Source organism: Alosa alosa, chromosome 8, assembly GCF_017589495.1.
Source record: "Alosa alosa isolate M-15738 ecotype Scorff River chromosome 8, AALO_Geno_1.1, whole genome shotgun sequence".
In the NCBI taxonomy this organism is placed as follows: domain Eukaryota; kingdom Metazoa; phylum Chordata; class Actinopteri; order Clupeiformes; family Clupeidae; genus Alosa; species Alosa alosa.
Genome location: NC_063196.1, coordinates 4,848,107 through 4,868,852, shown reverse-complemented (window position 1 = coordinate 4,868,852; position 20,746 = coordinate 4,848,107). Strand labels below are relative to the sequence as shown.

The window sequence follows — 20,746 nt, the reverse complement described above, 5'->3', positions numbered from 1 at the left end:
TCTCCAGCAGGGATTACAATGGACTGTTCAAAAAAGACTATTAAACAGCTTCAGGTGATACAAAAATGGATAATCTTAAAAGAACTGACCACCCTTCTTAATCCTTTGGCTTCCAGTGATGTACAAAACAAAGCACTGTTTTTGTTTATTGGAGAGGACCTTTTGTCAGACATGAGCAGTAACCTTCTAGCCTTGCCCATATTCCTACAGTTACTAAACATGGTGAAGCAGTTTGCTGCTTTTATTAAATTATAGCAGTTTTAAATGAGACTTAAGACCAAACTGTTCTCTGTCTAACTGCCAAGCTGAATCTGCCTCTTTATTCTACTTTGTCTTTTATTTTTTTACTACTGAGAAATTATTCAAAATGATTTTACCTTGTGTTTTATGCCAATGTCAGCAGTTCTATCAGTTTTGTTTATGTAAAGCAGGACCAAAAACAAATGGACTAGGTCATCAACTATAAATCTCATATTAAATGGTCCTTAAGGATCGAATAACACACTCAAGACTCCCAGAGACACCCAGGCATAAGACAGAAAGCAACTGTGGAGGAGAGAGAAGCAACTGTGGAGGAGGGAGAAGGTTCCATCAAATGTAAGTTAATATTTTAGCTTTTTGAATATTTCTACACTTTTTGGAAGTAACTGGAGTTTAGATTGCACAATGCAATGCTACATCATTCATCTGTCCTGTATCCCCTGTGGCTGTATACTTAAATTAACTGTATCAAGGTTGACCATGGCAGACCATTTGCTGTGCCGTAACAGTAAGATCACAAAAAATAGATATAGATAATGCCCCTTGTTGACAACGTTTTTTCTCTATGAACAACAGATACCTACCCTTATTGATTCAATTTCGGACATTATAATTGACCTAAATGTTGTTCTGTTAAATGTTGGCGTACCTAATATTGTTCTCTGTAAAGTTTATTGTTCATAATTGTATTCATTCTAATTTGATACTGATATTGAGAATATTTGAGTTTAAACTGCAACACTAATAAATAGTTTTAACAGTCTGAACCTTGATAGTTCTCAAAATAAGTTGACATACAAATGTAGAAGTGTCAGTGACAACAAACTCTTATGAATTAAGTTGGCTTGATTTGGAACTTGGTACAACAAACACAGTACAACAAACATATAAAACAGTGCAACCCATAGCTATACTTAAGTTCTGACTAAATGGAAACAAGGGGGTGATGTGCTTCTTGTGGCATCCTGCATCCTTTTTACTGTATTGCATTATTCTGTACTGCATTCACAAGTGAATCGCCAGGTCAATCACATAAATATCAGCCTTAATGCCAGTAAGGTCCAATGTTTTGTGTCTGTTTTGACCATGAGAACATGGGAGCTTTTAGACCTGGCTACATAATATGATTGCATGCCCTTTCATTTCACTATTGGACAGAGAGCCCACTTTAATCTCTTTGCCAGATTCATCATGGACTCCATGGCAGCAGCAACTACAGCTGATCAAGCTTTCGAGGACTACAGCATCTACAGCTTATCTGATGGTGAACTGATTCAGCTGGCCATTGAACGCAACCTGAGTGATATCTTCAGCCCTTCCTCAGAGCACTCACAGAGGTCATCTTATTCACTAGCTGCAGCAAGCCAACCTATGCCCTTTGAGCATGAAGCCATGCCAACATTTCAGAGACAAACAGCTTTACACACTCAGAACATCCCTCCTGCTGCCAATCCACATCAAACCGCCAATCACCCCAGGTGATACTCAGATATACAACTGTTCCATATGCACAACTCTATAGCGAAATGCTATAGATTTTAAAGGCATCCTATGCAAGTTTTTTTACCATCATATACAGCTTCAAAGTCATTTGATGATAACATGGAGAATCACATACCTACAGTAGCTGGCAGTGCCCCACATCCGGAGAACTTGCAATTTGGCTGTTGGCTTCTATTTCAAAACAAATGCACATGTACCGATGTCTGGGAGGTGAGGCTAAATTTACAATGGCTAAGTAGAATATAAATACTCTGCAACTCTAGGGGGAGCCCTAGAACCCAAACACTGCATTGGATGCCTTTAACAGCTTAGCGATTGCACAATTCCTGTTGTCAAGGCTGACTTTATATCTTTGGCACACTGTTATTTCTGTTTAGCCAAAACCGGACGGAGAGTTCATATAACTGTGCTGGAGACGGAGTGAGGGTGTGTTCTTGGACGAAAAGCAAAAATGGAGGTTTGCAAGTTAGACTGAAACCAATGGAGTAAGGACACCTGCATAATTTCCATTATTCAAATCAAATGTACAGTATTCAATGAGGAGAGTGTTGTAATACAGGGATGTCAAAGTCAAAAACATTAGAGGGCCAAAAAAACAAATTTGCTACAAGCCGAGGGCCGGACTGGTTCAATGTTTAGTAAAACATATTAAAATGACTGCACGTAACCTATTGAACCAAGACGTGTACTGTATTTTATTTAATGATTAAATGAATAATGACTGTGACTGAAGTGCGGGCAAAGTTTGCACAAATGTAAACTTGTTTAAATGATCATATGATGCCTCCTTGCTGCTTTGTCGTCTACATCAGCCTTTCTCAAACTTGAGGCCCAGTCAAGGCATACTTTGGGGTCATAGGGCCCACCTACATGAACCCACCCCCCATTAAATTATCATAATGATATCACAATTATTATTATTTTTATACTATATTGCTATACATGCACTTCAAAACAGTCAATGTTTAAAGTGCTAAGATTGTTCACAAAAGTTTGTGAAAACATGCACATCAGAGTACTGCTTTACTAATGTAAAATATAATTAGGCCTACAATAGTTTAATTGTTTTTGCATTGTTGCATGATGCTTGCATGAGAAATACTTCTTAAAACAACAGCAGTTATATGGGTGCCGTTGTTTTGGGATGTTTCCCTCATGCAAGCATCATACACTGATATAATATTTATATGTTATTTAATTACATTTAATTTGAATGCCTAAATGTAAGGATTCAGGAGACACAATACCAGCTTGTGTGACTGCCCAACTAGGAAAAACAGGACAATAGATCTCATGTATGCAAACGTGAGGGATGCTTACAGTGCCACCCCCCTTCCCCCACTGGGGAAGTCGGACCATAACCTCATTCATTTGCAGCCAATGTACAAGCCAAAAGTTCAGAGGCTACCAGTTGCCACTCGCACCTTCAAGAAGTGGACACCGGAAGCGGATGAGGCTTTGAGAGACTGCTTTGAGTCCACTGACTGGAGTGTGCTACTGAATGGAGAGGACTTAGAGGAGGTCACACATTGCACTACTGACTATCTGAACTTCTGTATGGACATTGTTGTTCCCACAAGGACTGTACGCTGCTATCCAAATAACAAGCCTTGGATAACCAGTAATGTCAAGACCCTTCTCAATAGGAAAAAGATGGCGTTTAAGGAGGGGGACATGGCAGAGCTGAGGCGAGTACAGGGGGAACTCAAGATTAAGCTGAAAGAGGCTAAGGAGGACTACAGAAGGAAGATGGAACAGAAGCTGCAAGATAACAACATGAAGGAGGTGTGGGACTGTATGAAATCTATCACTGGCCTTAAGAAGAGCAGCAGCTCTGTGGAGGGAGACCTGGACAGGGCGAACCAGCTGAATCACTTTTACAACAGGTTCGATTGCCCATCCCCCAGCCCCCACCCCACCTCATGGCAACACTCACCCCTGGGCAACACTCACCCCCACCATCACTGGATATTGCACCCCTCCCCCACATGGCGATCACGAACAAAGAGGTGACAACGACCTCAGTCAACAGCCATCAGACACACAGACCTCAGATGCTGCCCCCCCCCTCCATCATCACTGCTGATGACCTCTCCCCCACATGGTGACCACGAGCAGTGCGGCAACAATGGCCATCAGTCTCCTCCTCCTCACCCTCCACTCCCCTCATCCCCCCCATCATTTCAGCGGACCAAGTAAGTTATCTTTTAAAAAAACTCCATCCTCGTAAGGCAGCCGGGCCTGACAGACTGTGTCCAAGGCTGCTCAAGGCCTGTGCTGCTGAACTGGGGGAGCCACTGAAGCACATGTTCAACTGGAGTCTACGTCTCGGACAAGTTCCAACACTGTGGAAGACATCATGTCTCACCCCCGTTCCCAAGAAACCACACCCCAGCGAGCTTAATGACTTCAGGCCTGTCGCTCTAACATCACATGTGATGAAAACAATGGAGCGGCTGGTCTTAGGTATGCTCAGACCCCAGGTACGCCATGCACTAGACCCGTTACAGTTTGCATACCAGGAGAAAGTGGGCGTGGATGATGCCATCACTTATCTTCTACACAGGACACATTCTCACCTGGACAAGGGGAAAAGTGCTGTGAGAATCATGTTCTTTGATTTCTCAAGTGCTTTTAACACCATCCAACCCCTCAGACTGGGAGACAAGCTCTTGCAGATGGGTGTGGACGCTCACCTGGTAACCTGGATTACAGATTACCTGACCGAGCGACCACAGTTCGTCAGACTGAAGAACTGCCTCTCTGACACTGTGATCAGCAGCACCGGAGCGCCACAGGGAACTGTGCTCTCTCCAGTCCTGTTCACCCTGTACACATCTGACTTCTGCTACAACACTGAGTCATGCCACATGCAGAAGTTTTCTGATGATACTGCAATTGTGGGGTGTATCAGGGATGAGCCAGAGGAGGAGTACAGGAGCCTGGTGGAGGACTTTGTGCAGTGGTGCAAACTCAATCACCTTCAACTAAACACTTCAAAGACCAAGGAGATGGTGGTGGATTTCCGAAGGTCTAAGCCCGCTCTGCTACCAGTCTCCATTGATGGGGTCAATGTGGAGGTGGTAGGCACCTACAAGTATCTGGGTCTCCACCTGGACAATAAACTGGACTGGTCAGCCAACACTGATGTACTCTACAAGAAAGGACAGAGCAGGCTGTACTTCCTGAGGAGGCTGCGGTCCTTCAATGTGTGCAGCAAGCTCCTCAGGATGTTCTATCAGTCTGTTTTGGCCAGCGCCCTCTTCTATGCAGTGGTATGCTGGGGAAGAAGCACAAAGAAGAGGGATGCTGGGCGACTTGACAGGCTGGTAAGGAAGGCTGGCTCTGTAGTGGGAGCTGAACTGGAGTGCATCACTTCAATATCTGACAAAAGGACCCTGAACAAACATCTTGGACAATGAATGTCATCCGCTCTACAGCACTATCAAAAACCAAAAGAGCTTGATCAGCTGGAGACTTCGCTCACTGCCATGCACAACTGAAAGGCTGAGGAAGTCATTTGTTCTGTTCAATTGAACTGTTCAATGCCTCACTAAAGGGAAGAGGAGAGATAGACTTCTCTGCTTAGTCTGTCTGCCTCTCCACCCTCTCCATGTCCATGTTTTTTGAGTACTGACTGCCCACTACTGCTTACTGCTGTTTTACTACTGTGTACTATTGTACACAGCCTAATGTTTTCACTACTGTTTTACTGCTACACTGTTTTTCATGCTATATTAGCACACATGATCAATGGCTGCGGTCAGGCTTCTGATACAATACTGAATGAATGAATGGCTATAACCCTATTACCTCAACCTGTTCTTGCACTGAAATAGTTTTTTTATTTTACCTTGTCTACATTACACTTTACTCTCCTATTTTGTCTATATTATTTATGCTGGTCTCTAGACCTTACTCTTGCACTGTTGGACTAATGTTGGACTACTTTTTGTACCTCCACCATGGCACTCACTCTCTTGAGCACCTTGCCAGGCACACATAACTAAGAAATATGGTTGGACTACTGTTTGCACCTTCACCATGACACTCACTCCCTTTAGCACCTCACCAGTCCCGGCCCTGTCACTACAAGCGTCTTATGCTTGATCACCCTCAAGCACATTGGACTTTCTTAATTTAACTTATATAGTGTATTTAGTTTTGTTAGTTTTCTTATCTGTCTTATCTTCTACTGTCTTTATTGTACAGTGTAGTTTAGTTAGTTATTATGTTTATACTTATACTTATGTTTACCATTTCTGCTGTAAGTGCATGTTGTGTGTTATTTCTGTATGCTACTGAGACCCTTGAATTTCCCCTTGAGGATCAATAAAGTATCTATCTATCTATCTATCTATCTATCTATCTGTAGATCTTTAACTATCTTTAACTAAGACTAATTAATAGCTTTTGGCTGACTTTAATACTTAATGCCAAACAGTGTTTTATATATCCTGTGCTCTGTTTTTTATGGAAGTTGCATAAATCCACGTCGTTCTATTAAATGTCGTTTCATAATTATCCTTCATAATTAGCCTTAGGGGCAGCCGTGGCCCACTGGTTAGCACTCTGGACTTGTAACCAGAGGGTTGCCGATTCGAGCTTCGACCAGTGGGCCGCGGCTGAAGTGCCCTTGAGCAAGGCACCTAACCCCTCACTGCTCCCCGAGCGCCGCCGTTGAAGCAGGCAGTTCACTGCGCCGGGATTAGTGTGTGCTTCACCTCACTGTGTGTTCACTGTGTGCTGTTTGTGTTTCACTAATTCACCGATTGGGTTAAATGCAGAGACCAAATTTCCCTCACGGGATCAAAAAAGTATATATACTTATATTTCCCATAGGTTGAAGCTTAGCTTAGCTTTGCAACCAAAGTGCACACGCATGCATTGAATAAACGCTCATACTACGACTTAATTCTATGCCTCTATGTTTGATGACACCAAATTCATTTCCTACTAATTGCAGAAATGTTTGTTTTCTTTTTCTGTCCGCGGCTCCTTGACCAATTGCGCAGCAAATTATCAGACGATGGCCCGGGAATAATTTCACTCTGCAGACCATTGTCCACATTGCGGACCGCGGCCCATAGTTTGACAAAGTGACCTGCTGCATGCTGCCATATTAAGGCCTTTTTACGGTGTGTTTTAGCCGGGTTTTCGCGTGGAAGGCTCTGTAGAAATCTGGCACCCTATTTAACGAAGTTAAACTGAAAGAGCGTGCCGTTCACAGACACCAGAATGAACGCACAGTAACGTTCATCAGGCAGTAGTAGCCTAATAAACGTTCAGTTCACGTTCGCTCAAAATACATATGAACGAGTGACTTTCGTTCAATGAACGCGTTCAGGCACAACACTGGGGAGGGGGGTAGCTGAAAGTTGACATCTGCCCTGACTGAATACTGATGAATAATGAAGCCGAGGCCCACTTGCGGCGCCGCAGTGAGTTCGTGGGCTACCGTTGCATTGTGGGGAATGGAGTATTGATGCGCAAAACAGCAGCCGGCGGTTGTGGCCTGCGGACCGTTTCTAATACTAATCAAATATCATCCCGGGGGCCGTAGATAATTCATTCGCGGGCCGAATCCGGCCTTGACTTTGACATGTCTGATCTAAAGAAACAATAGATAGAAAACACAATTTAATGTCTTCCATCTTGAACTGTTGAATAAAAAGTAATATATATAAAAAAAAAAGTGAGAAGTGAGTACTAGAATTTAAGTTTGATCTTACAGGGACATGTCTGCTGTAAAATCAGCCATCTGGAGGAATGATGCACCAAAACTCCTTGAAGTATTGCAGGAACAGCCTTCTGACGCTCTGAGTACACCAAACAAAAACGGCTGGATACATTTGCATGAAGCTGCATACTATGGTTATGAGGAATGTTTGAGAGTGCTAATAAAAGGTACGAGTAAGAGACCATTTTTGAGGCGATATACAATGATCAGTTTCTGGGATGCTTGTTCTGTATGTTAGTACATCTGCATCAGTGACATACAGGCTGTTTCTCAAAGTCAAGGATCCTCAAGGCTCCTTTATTGGTAGAACAGAGTCCTGCTGAATCAGATTTTTCAAAGACAAGGCAAGGCTTCTTGCTAGCATTCGGAAAAACACACAATGGACAGACTATTGAGTGCAGTGTTTCCGCTACAATGTATTCATCAGCGGTGCAGCGCCGCTCCGGGAATTCAAGCGCCACTGCAAAAAGAGTTGCCTAATTAAAAAAAAAAAATAGACGCAAGTGAACTTCAGGAACAGCTGCCGTTCGTTCAGGTTTCATGTCAACAAATAATAGTAGGCTAACGTTGAAGGCGCAGTCAGGGATTCCACAGGAGATCACGCTTGTTTGTGTTTATGTTTATTAGCAGACGCAATTTTGTGCAAAAAAACGTAGCCTACATTATGTTAACCAAGGAACCAAATTAAACACGCCAGCGAGATAGCTCACCCCTACCTATTCCCAGATAAATCCACGCATTGTTTCGTTTTTGTTTGTGATACAGGCAATGCTTTCAAGCCCTGTGTTGCTAACATACCTAGGCTGTGAAACTAAGGTCTAGCTAGCCTATTGGTGGGTTTAATTGAATTTGAGTAGGCTAATAGGATTAGAGTTTAGATTCTCTGCCCGAGCCCGAACTTGACCCGCCGGGTCGGGCCGATATTTCCAGCCACTATCCTCGGGCCGGGTCCTCGATCAAGCATTTTTGTTTTTAATCATTAGCCTACTTGGGTAGGGAGCTAAAGCTATGCCATAGTCAGACTCAGAAATATTATATATTTAACAAAGTAGGCCTAAGTAACAAGTGTATACAAAGTTATACAAGTTAGGCTCAGAGTTACAAAATGTCATTTGTAATGTCATCTGCGCAACACGTATCATGCGCAGCTTCTCCACTCGCATGCATCACACCGGGCCTGCTGTGCTGTATTGTGTAGTTTAAGTGCAACGTGAAACTTGACGATGTAAAGAAAAAAAATGAAAACAGGAGAAATAACTTCGAGCAAGTTTGGAGAAAAGTCGGAGGTAGGCTATGCATTTGTCAGGTATGCTTTGTTGCGTGCATTAAGTGCGCACGATGTTCACCTATGACATCAAAAAGACTTTAAGATGAACATGAAGCAGGCTTGCCATGGCAGAAATAATGATAGCCAGCCTTCAATGTCCTCTTTTGTCACTTCTCTACGGAGCCCCGGATATGTCATGGGGAAAAAAATAATAAGTTGTGGCCACGAAATAGCAATTCGTTCACACAAAATAATAAGTTGTGGCCACAAAATAGCAATTCGTTCCCACAAAATAGGTAATTTGTGGCCACGAAATATTAATTTGTTCCCACGAAATAGTAATTTGTGGCCACGAAATATGTATAGTCTAACGTGCACTGGACAGCTGGGTGAGCAAATCGAGCGCCAGTAGAAGCCTGTCGTGTCTTTTCTCATCACTCCCCACCAGCTCTCAATTCTCTGGTTTGCAGTAGGGTACAACCGGGACGATTGAAACGGGGGACAAATTAAACATTCCGGTTTTCTCCGAGTGCAACGGTGATAGACAGACATCATTTGGACAAAACATAGAGCATATTAACCTCCGTTGCTCAGCCAAATGCCATTCTGTTACGTCCTGTTATCACGGAGTTACAGGCGATAAACGATTTCTGATGGTCACAAGTTTACTTCATTAGCGGTTTATTTATTTTTTGATTGTTGTGTGGAGTGTGGAGTGAGTGTTTTTCATTTAAAGGTTTGACTTCATGCTTATTCAGTAGAGCATTTAGTGCTCTCCCCAATCCCAGACGTTCACATTGCATGTTTGTTTGTAATGGATGCAAAACAGCCTATAATGCTAAATGTCTATGGGGAGGCGATTGAAACACCTATTTGTCCCGACCAGGCAGTAAACCCCATTTATTCTAAGTCAATGCACACGTATCTGTGTTTATACTATATTTTATTCAGGTGAGACATGGAAAAGCAGTTTTAGAAAGATGCAAATATATTTGGGGCTAAGGTATTTTTGCCATGTTAACCTATGGAGACTGACAGCCTGTGGGTCATGAAGGGCACTTATTTGGATGTGTGGTGGCTTTAACCACATAAAAACAGAGTGAAATAACATTTTGTACTATAGAAACATTATATAATTCGAAACATGCATTATTCTAGCTATATTAATGGCATAGTGCATGCTATTTCCATAACCGTGAAATACACATATCACCATGACAGCAATGAGTTGTTAACAGACATGAACCAAGACATATAGCCCAGCAGCAATCTATCTAAAATAACACATACTTGAAGTACCATTCATGGTATGTTGTCAAATATTGAAGTTGTGGGAAGTTTACATAATTTAAGCTGTATGTTTCATTCGTCCCCCATGCTGTTTCATTTGTCCCAGCCAGGAGGGACGAATGAAACATAACGCACGTTCGACTTCTCCTTAAATAACTCTTGAACGGTTTTGTTCAGAGCTGTAAATGCAACTGTATTTGACAGAGGACAGATGTAGGTTGCTAGTGACAAAATATGAACTTTTCATTGTTCTACAATGTCTTTGTAAATTACGTTTCATTAAAAAGTGTTTCATTTGTCCCGGTTCTCCATCAGCCTCGGCGTTGCTCCTGACCGTCCATCTATCTCGGCACAGGTCCTCGGGTCAGCGCACCTCTGCGACGCGACGTTTTACAAAAGATAGAAGTGCCCGATATATGATTTCATCAGCGCGCGGCGTATGCAAATAATAACAAGAAATGGAACAGTGATGGGTGTGTGGGTAGAAGGCGTGAGATGAGATGAGGATGGGGAAAAAGTGAGAGTGAGGAGGGGGGGAATGAAGATTCACCTCCAGCTATCTGATGCATGTTTTAATGGAAATGTTCACGGCCGCCTTATAAAAAAACACAAACAAGAGAGACACGTTCAAGTCGTACCTACACCGGTGCAGCGACCTGGCTCTTAATAGTCTGTGGAGATGCCTCTCGCTAATAATGAATCCCTCCAATGCCAGGCTTTTCAAAATGTCTTTGTATTTCATTCCCAGCCTAAAATAGCACTCTACCATACTATCCCTGTATATTGTGTGACAGCGACTGTTCCTGTTTGAGGAGTTGCACTTGATTTGCTCATCCAGCTGTCCAGTGCACAGCCTATAGGCCTACCTATTTCGTGGCCACAAATTACTATTTCGTGGGAACGAATTAATATTTCGTGGCCACAAATTACCTATTTCGTGGGAACGAATTAATATTTCGTGGCCACAAATTAGTACTTTGTGGGAACGAATTGCTATTTCGTGGCCACAACTTATTATTTTTTTCCCCCATGACATATCCGGGGCTCCGTACTTCTCCAAGCATACAGAGAAATGCCTTGAGTTTTGCTGCAGGGACATACTTTTACGTTGTAAGTGGCTTACGTTTCTTCATTCGGATTCATTTGTTATCCATTCCATTCTGAATAAACAAACATAGTTTAGCCTACATTCTTCATTATTGCATTATTCATTAATATAATTCTAAACGGATTTCTGTAGCTCAAACAGCTCGGAATTGTAGTTGAGAACATCAGTTATAATGGCCCACGTATTTAAAAAATGTCGGGTTTAAATCGGGCTCGGGCTCATAATTGCAGTTAATGTGTCGGGCCGGGTCGGGCTCGGGCACAATGTGCACGCAAGCATTTACATCTGATAGTTTGTAATTCCTGTAGAGCTCATCAAAATTATAGATACGATACAAGACACTTATCTGCTATAATCCAAGTGAATTTTCTTCGAATTTTTGACCATTTATTTTACCAAATGACATGGGAAACATAATTAATTTCATCCACATATTCTTATGCACCATGCACAACAACGCTACTAAGTTAGCTTAAAAACCGTGAGAATCAAGCCAGCGTCACGGGCCGTCACGGCATTAAAGTGACAGGCAATCAATTCGACTTGCACAGCACCAATACAGTGTAATGGCATGAAAGAGAAGTCTATATAGTTTATACACAGTCTATATAGTTAAGACACCCATGCTGAAATTGACTAAAGGGAGGAATAAAAACATATTTTGCCTTTTGTCTTAATGCCTTAATTAAAAAAAAATAGGACATCAATTATTTTTAATGCATCATGTATCGTAAATAAATACATTATATATAAATGTCTTAACTTATGCACAGCACTGTATATTCTAAATAGTAATAGTTTGTACAGTGGCCTACAGTGTACAGTTGTACAGTGGCTAATACTAATAATGTAAATGAAAAAGGTGAAAGAAAAACATGAATAATCCTGTTCACGTACTGCAATAATCATGCTTGTGTTGATGGTTATGTCATAATTTGTAACTCAATCTGTCCATTTCTTTCACAATATCCACCAGAAGTCACAATTTAAGGAGTCATTTTTTTCAAATGTTTCTCTTTTTTTGGGGCGGGGGGCTTCCTACGATCAACAGCACCGCTGCTGGAAAAAATTCTAGGGTAAACACTGGAGTGTGCAGGAAGCTGCAGGTGTGCGCTATTGAAATTCATACCTCCTGCCCCACTTCTTTTTGAAAAACAATGAATGCGGCACTTTCATACTCCCACATCAATAAAAGAAATTATACACTTTGATTAATTTGCTAGAACTGCACAGGCAACTAAACCATTAAAGTGTAAGCTTAACTATGGCAAAAATTGACCCAGGGTCTTTTTCAGCATTAAAAACATCAAATAAGCAGTGGAGACAGTATTTTTGATAAACCACTACAGAGCTTTACCTGGTATACGCTATAGCCCCAAATTGCAAACAGTGGACTGCAAAAATGTGCGCACAGGATTATGGGTGTTTTCAAGCAAGCTGAGGATACACAGAGCCATCCTTGAAAATTGTGTGAAAGTAAGGACTATGGAGGGGAATTCTCCCATTCGCACGTAAATCGCGCGTAAGCTTTTTTTATGCACTTCAGATACGCACCTCTGTGTTGCAAGTTCAAAATCAAGGCGGCCTTAAGAAAAAAAAAAACGTGATTTATTCAAAATAGAAACACTACCGGCCACCTCGTTAATTTAGGTTGATATGAAAACGTGGAATGTGGACTTCCCATTGACCTTCTGATTGCCATGTAAATCCAGAAAGAACACAAACCAAGTCTTTGATTTTGAAAATGTAAGCATGGTGAACTGAATAGCGAAGGCCCACAGTAAAATGGTGTCATCACATAGCCTTACAAAAAATTTACTTCACAAAATGTCACTTTTGCTTTGAGGTTTGTTTATAAAGAGTCAAGATGTGCTTGAGGTGTGTAGATGCATAATTTAGAAACTCACTGTTGAAAAAGAAAGTTGCAATATCAGCTGCTTCTTATAATATCAATTTATCTATGCTAACGAAGCTGTAGACTGACACCTGCAGTTTCGAATACAGTAGAAAGACTGGGATAACAATATCAGCCTCTATTACAAACGAATCAAGAGACAGGCGAATATAAGCACTGCTCGACAATAGTCCAGACGTCTGTGCAAATGTATGGATAACTTCAGTCAAATTGAAAAGAAAAGATTCGAAGGAAGTAGGCTCTGGGATTATGATTTTACGTCAAGTTAAAACTGAAGATGCACAGTCGGTAAGCTCCAATACCCAAAGTGGGTGATTATAACAGGGTTTTCCCTATTTAACAATGTAGCCTCATGGATAAGGAAATGTCGGGAAATATGCCACCGTGTGACACTGTAATGGGGGGAAACATGAAGCTGTACATGTATCAGCATATTAACCACCAATTTTGATACTGCAATGTTAATTTGTAACGTTCTGTGTAGCCTACATGTAGGCTATTTAGAACTAGGCCTACTGCCGACATCGAGCAATATGCTGTTTCAACGTAGTGGCGCTCAACCTTAATACAGCCCTCCGGAATGCGTAGCTGGAAAGGTGCTTAAGCCATGGTAGAATGCACGCAAAACGCCTCCTCCCAAAACGCGTAACTCCCTCTATCACGCATAAATTACAGATTTAAGCCGAGGGAAGAAATGCGCGTAGTTGCGCGTTATTTTTACATTACATTACATTTGGCTGACACATTTTTAACCAAAGCGACTAACAACATGGTAAACAGTTTAAGTTTTTAAAGCAATTCTCTCAACAATTTTAGGACAATTAAAAACGGTACAGTACAATAGGAATAAGTGCATCAGTGAGTGCTGTTTTTAAACAGTTGAGTGTCAGCCAATGTCAGTGTAGCTGGATGAGCAGCGGGGTAACATGTGTCCTTTTGGGTTGGTTGGTGTTTTTTACTTACACACCTTTACGCATATGGGAGAATTCCCCCCTAAGTCCTTGGTAGAATTTGAAGGATGCTTAACATGGGAACGGTGTGTCAACGAGATTCGATAACGTACATTTCTTGAAAAGCTTTGAAGGATAGTTCCTTGTGTTTGAGAGACGGCCATGTCTATTGTCCATCTGACTTGCCATTAATAATTCTGTTTTTATTATATCCATACCAACTAAAGCCTTTCCTAAACTAATCAACAAACGTACCAACAAGCGCCAGACACCTCTAGTGTTGGCTGCTGCCAGCAAAAACCCGTTGTGTGTCCAGTGTCTTCTTGAGGCAGGAGCAGATCCCAATACAGCCGACAATGTAGGAGAATCACCTCTCTACACAGGTATCCCTTATAAAGAAATATTGAGAAGCTAATCAGTCCTATACCAAGAAAGACATGTTAATCTGTTATCTCTGAACAAATCCACTCTTTCCAGCTTGTGAAAATGCAAATGAGGAAATAGTGGAGCTTCTTCTGAGGTTTGGAGCCAAGGTCTCACATGCCAACGCAGAAGGAATGACACCATTACATGAAGCGGTGCGACACAATAGTCTTCGCATGGGAAAGCTTCTAGTGACAGCTGGAGCAAACATAAGAGCCAGGAACATTTACGGCATTGAACCACTATTCATGGCTGCCCAGGGAGGATGCACAGAAGTACTGAACCTTCTCATTGAACATGGTTAGTTTCACCAGTATTTAGATCGCACATGCTGTCCATGATAAAATTGGTCGGGCTTTTTCTCGAATAGACAAGTGAAATACAGTATTGCCTTTCAAATGTATTATAACAACTTCTCTCATTTACATTTCTAAGGAGCCTATACTGACTGTCAAGCTAGGGATGGAGCAACACCTTTATTTGAAGCTTCCAAGAATGGCCAAGAAGAGGTGGTGAGGCTGCTTCTGTCTAAAAGAGCAAATGTGAACAAAACAACCAAAGCAGGACTAACTCCTCTACACATTGCTTCAAAGAATGGACATGCTAGGTTGGTCATTTTGAATTCAGAACTTGAAAATCATTTTTTCCGAAAATTAGCAACAGTGCAGTTTAAGGTCAATTATCTGATCTGCATACAGCATATCTGAATACAGCATAGTTTATCATGTTTATAACTTTCATTCTGTCTGTCTTTGGGCAGAATCGTGTCCTTACTGATTCCACATACGGACAAAGTGATCAGGCTAGAAAGTGCCATTAGTCCACTCCACCTTGCAGCAGAACATGACCGAGAGGATATCTTGGAGATTCTCATCGATGCGGGCTTTGATGTCAACTCTGTGCTGAAGAATGACCACTCCCAGATTTATGACGACTGGTGCTGCTCAGCCCTCCACTTCACTATACGCAACAGCAACATAGACACAGCCTCCATGCTGCTGGAGGCAGGCGCTGACCCCAATCTGGATGCTTTCAACCCTCTTCTGGTAGCCGTGAGACAGGGAAATAAAGAGATGGTGTCTTTGCTGGTGGAGTACGGTGCCAATGTGAATGCCTGCGTGCCAACACTCCCCACTACCTTTCCTGGAGCTCTGCTCTTTTGTATGAAGCACACACTGATGTTCAAGTTCCTGCTGGACAATGGATGTGATGCCAACGCCTGTTTCTCATGTGTTTATGGAGGCAGCCCACATCCTCCAATCAAGAGCCGGCTTACTACTAGGAATGAGCTGGACCTTGATGAAATTCCTCAGAGCGAAGTTGCACAGGTTATGAGTATTTTCTTTTTTTTGGCAAAGGCTATTTTCCCCTCAGTACGAATATCAATATTTATACCAGTGTATAATTAGAAATGGATGCTATTCATAACCTGGTGTAGGTAACAATGTGTGCTCTACACTTCGCTGTGCAGTCTCATCGTTTGCTCATCCCAAAGGTTTTCACAGGGGTTTTAGATGAAGTAACTGAAGTATATATATATACTCTTTTGATCCCGTGAATTAGTGAAACACACTGAGCACACAGTGAACACACAGTGAGGTGAAGCAACCATGACAGAACCATGACTTCATTTTATGTTCAGTGAACTAACACTCAGCACGGTTACATGCAGCCAATAAATGGCTATCGACGCCTGAACAATTGAAATACAGGTGGAAGACCCTGAAAATATTGTACAGCCAAAAGAGGGAATTCCACCAGCGGAGATTTACGTTGTGACGTTGGGAGCTATGCGTCGCTGACTTATTCGGAATAATGTTGATTGCTATATAAACAGGTATATGCTCAAAATGTGACATTCTACTTTCTTGTAAACAGGTTAAACGGAATATTGACATAAACGAAATTTGGGCAATAAACTGATTCAAAACGGTTTATTCCCGGCATGAAAACGTGCTGAATGTCTTCCTGTAAGATCAAACGCTGACTCATTCTTGGTTGGCGGAGTCAAATGTGGCAAGACTTTTTCATGTCCCGCTCCAAAGAGTTCACAACACCATTTAACTTAAAAAAAGAACAGTCCTACAACATCATAGTTAACAGCAGCAACATTCGTTTTAGTATAATCATCCTCTGCAGGCCAAACCACCTTGAGCATTCTTTAGAGTATGATTACAAGCAAAATACCAGTAGCATTTAGCAAACTTCATGCACTTGCATCTGTAATTAAATGTCATAAAAGACAAGATGAAAAAGATGATTTTTATGACCCTTTTTACTCATACCAAGCGAGTCAATAATTGTGGTGAGCACTGTACACTCACTGTCCACTTATTGAGCAGTCGTGGCCTACTAGTTAGCGCTTCGGACGTGTAACCGGAGGGTTGCCGGTTCGAACCCCGACCAGTAGGAACGGCTGAAGTGCCCTTGAGCAAGTCACCTAACCCCTCCCCGAGCGCCGCTGTTGATGCAGGCAGCTCACTGCGCCATCACTGTGTGATCACTGTGTGCTGAGTGTGTTTCACTAATTCACGGATTGGGATAAATGCAGAGACCAAATTTCCCTCACACAATCAAAAGAGTATATATGCTTATACTATAAACTATATACACTTTATTAGTTACACCTTAGTACTGCGTTTTGCCTTCTCAGGGTTCGTACACCTATTCAGAGATCAAATTCAAGCACTTTTTATGTACTTTCAAGGTTAATTTTTAAGCTTTTCCTGCACTTTACAGCGGTGGCAAATTACATATTATATGAATACACTAACTAAAATTTTTTTTTTTTTTTTTTTTTTATCTCATTAAGAGATGGTTTTAACAAACAAAATTATCATGAGCTACCAACCAGAAGGCTAGCAATGCAGAGATGTGATATTGGGTCATCTGAATGTCTGAATGTAAGGATTCAGAAAACACAATACCAGTTTTTGTCTATGGTAAACGGCGGAGCAGATAGGCGTAAATCACTGATTTGGAGACCTTTGTTACAGGAGGAAAAACAGGAGGAAAAATTAGGCTTCAATAGTTTTTTGCCACGTTATTTTCAAATCTGACTATACAATATATCTTGGAGATTCTCATCAATGCGGGCTTTGACGTCAACACTGTGCTGAAGAATGACCACTCCCAGATTTATGACGACTGGTGCTCGCAACCCAGACCCACATCAAGATGTAGGGTCTGGGAACTCACCATTCGCAGTGCTCAATCCGAGGGGTGGGATAAACGGTTGTCTTTCAAATTCCCTCTGCACGCAATAGGATGCAACAACTCATGACTACCATACCTCCGCTGCGCGTCGGGGTTCTGTTCTCCCTGTCGGGACTTATTTTCTGATAATTACCGGTGGACAATACATTATCCCTTACGTAGATCAGGAGTTTCTGAAATACTCAGACCAGCCTGCCTGGTACCAATAACTACGCCAGGTTCAAAGTGGCTTCAGCACATGCCTAAATGCATTGAGTTGCAGCCATGTGATTGGCTAAATAGATATTTGTGCTAGTGAGCAGTTTAACAGGTGTACCTGTGAGTGGCCAGTGAGCGTATATCTTTAGTGGTTTATTGTATTTGGGTGAATAAGTGGATTTTAGTTCTTCCTAACTGATCTTTTATCCTTTCTGTACAGTTCTGTGAGATTATAGCAGATCCCCTTTACACCTATTGTGCAGGACCTATACTTGACCGTCTCCTTGATTACACTGGTCCTGTGAAACTGTGTTCTAGAATCACAGAAATTCTTGAGAGCAGCAAGGAGTGGGTGTACATCAAAGAAAAATCAAGTGAGTACAATGAGTTACCTTCCAGATACTTTACCGTTTCATACATTTGAGATTAACTACACCATATTAAAAGCCAATTTATAGTCCAGGTGACAAGTGTCGCTCAATAAAATATGATGTAAAAGTGACTGCTAAAAGTGACTGCTAAAGGTGTCTGGGTTTCGCAAAGCTTGTTGCATACACCAAAATGCTGTACATGTTGCATACTCGGATTGGATATCAAGTCAGTTCTACTGGAGTTTGACTTCTATTGTGTGTTGCAATGATCATGTGTGTGTCAATTTACTTTCATTTTGCAGTGGTGTTCTTAAACCTCAGAATTGGTCGCAGCTTTGTTCTTATGCTGAATCCCAGAGCACCTTTGTGAATCTGCTTAAGAGTTTTCTTAGGACCTTCTTAAGAGTAAATTTTCTTAGAAACATTCTTAGAAAGATATTGGTGAATGAGGCCAGGTGATCTTAAAATGTCCTTAAAACATTCAGAGCCATCCTTCTTCCTGATGCATCTGTGCCGACTGAGGATCCGCCAGCTGGTGGGATGTCAGAGGCTGAGGAGAATGACAAGCCTTCCTCTGCCTGGCCGACTCATCAAGTACCTATTCTACGACAACGGAGAATCTGAGAATCTTTGATTGAGTGTTTATGTGTGTGTCTCTTAACTTAAGCACTGACTGTCAGTCAATAATCTAACCAACAAAAGCTTGATTATCTACATCTTTCCCGAACTCTGATCTTGTTTGATTGTTGCCTCAGAGCGGAAGCCAGAATCTGTCTTCCGCTCCACAGTATTTACGTTTATAGCTAACTACTACTGTAGTTGAAGTTCAGAGATGACTAAAATCTGTGAATTTAATAAAAGGGATTGCTGGTTGTGTGCCGATAGATAATCAAAAGCGGACAACGGTTTGCAAAAGTACTAATAACCTGTCGAATGGCCTCTCTAATGGCCAAGGATTTTTGGGTTAGCTGGTCTATGGCTAAGTTAAGTGCAACAGCCTAACTGGAGGTGTGATGATGAAGCAGAAGGTTAACTTGTTGTTACAGGAGCTGTGTTCCAGTAATAGGAAGTTGCTATGTTCTCTGATTTATGTATTTTAACTATTCTATTTTATGTACTTTATTTTTCCCTTTCTTTCCCTTAAACTATTGCCCTGTCATGCTTCGCTGCGCGTCAATGTCCTGTTCGCCCTGTCTGGACTTATTTTTCGATAATGACCGGCAAACAATATATTATCCTTTACTTCAACAGAGAATTTCAGAGTCCCCACCTTGTTGTAGGCTAGGCTACCTTCAATTTATCACTTTCGCTTTGCTGTGAAACTTGCACTCTAATAGTCAAAACTGTCATCAACGTAGATGAAAGGGCCATGAGTCAGTTCACGTCTTGAAAGTTTGACATCCCAAAAGCCTTTTATTTTCTGTATGAACCGTTTCTTTAATTGTTTAATATTGGTAAATACACAGAATTATTTTGGAACAAGCCACCGTTTTATAAAATTGGGTTAATCACCGTCTCCCCTACAGTTAGATAAGTAAGCAAAAACATTTGCATGCATTATCGTAGTCCGGTAGCGCCCCCGCTAGGTTAGCTTAGCATAGTGAATGGAATCCTTTGTAGCCAGATATACGTCATGAATAAAAGTGAGCCAACAAAAAAAATCCCTAATTACTTCTTTTGGCTCCCGTCTTCACAACGAGTACAAATGGCAATGCAGATTAAGACGAGGTGATCTCCTAGGCAGGTATTGATTTGGGACTATATTCGGGCGAAGCATAGGCGAAGTACTGCTACTATTACTATATTATTAATAATAATAATAATAATAATAATAAATATAATAAATATAGCTGCAAGCGGCAATGGCGGGCCTGAGCACCTGCGGGCCGCAACCCGTGACATTTTGGAATCCAACAAAGCACCGACATGGTGCATTTGTGAAATGTACATATTTGATGCGTGTGCTATTTGTTTTTGCATTTTATTTTCTGGCACATTTACTCGCTTGGCCAGGTGGGAGTGCAATGCAAGGCAGACCCATTGGGTGCCATCATAATCATAATATATATTAACCTGTGAAATTTCAAACCATTCATTTTAAGCAAAGAACATTTCTGATACACTTTTAGGTTGACCAGATGGTGGTGCTATGTTAGGCATGGAAATTACACATGTGAATATCATCAAAATAATTATATTTAATTAATATTTTGTTAATAAATTCCAAAAACTATTCTGACTTTGGCCAGCTGGTGGCGCTATGCCAGACAGGCATATGGGATGTTTGGATGTCATGTACACCTAATCTGATTAATCTGATGCATCTGATTGTGATATCCAACAGAAGTGGAAAAAACACATTCCTTCTCTTGCCAATTGGTGGCGCTATGCAAGGCAACTCGGTGAGTTGCACAGTTTTGAAAATCAACGTTAAGGGTTGTTTTAGGACATGTTTCAGCATGCCTAGGCAGCCACTCTGACTAGTCAAAGGCGATTCAAAACGA

At 41.6% G+C, this 20,746-nt stretch overlaps 1 protein-coding gene across 1 annotated transcript; it reads left to right on the top strand.

The window, feature by feature from the left end:
* The first annotated feature begins 510 nt into the window (after nucleotides 1–510).
* Nucleotides 511–18,958, top strand: LOC125299634 (ankyrin repeat and SOCS box protein 2-like). Its single transcript, XM_048250990.1, has 10 exons — nucleotides 511–597; nucleotides 1,446–1,739; nucleotides 2,142–2,249; nucleotides 7,499–7,671; nucleotides 14,262–14,417; nucleotides 14,512–14,757; nucleotides 14,893–15,064; nucleotides 15,218–15,785; nucleotides 18,092–18,245; nucleotides 18,728–18,958. Exons 2-10 carry the CDS (start codon nucleotides 1,453–1,455, stop codon nucleotides 18,874–18,876), a joined length of 2,013 nt encoding a protein of 670 aa, XP_048106947.1. The 5' UTR covers nucleotides 511–597; nucleotides 1,446–1,452; the 3' UTR covers nucleotides 18,877–18,958.
* The last annotated feature ends 1,788 nt before the right edge of the window (nucleotides 18,959–20,746 follow it).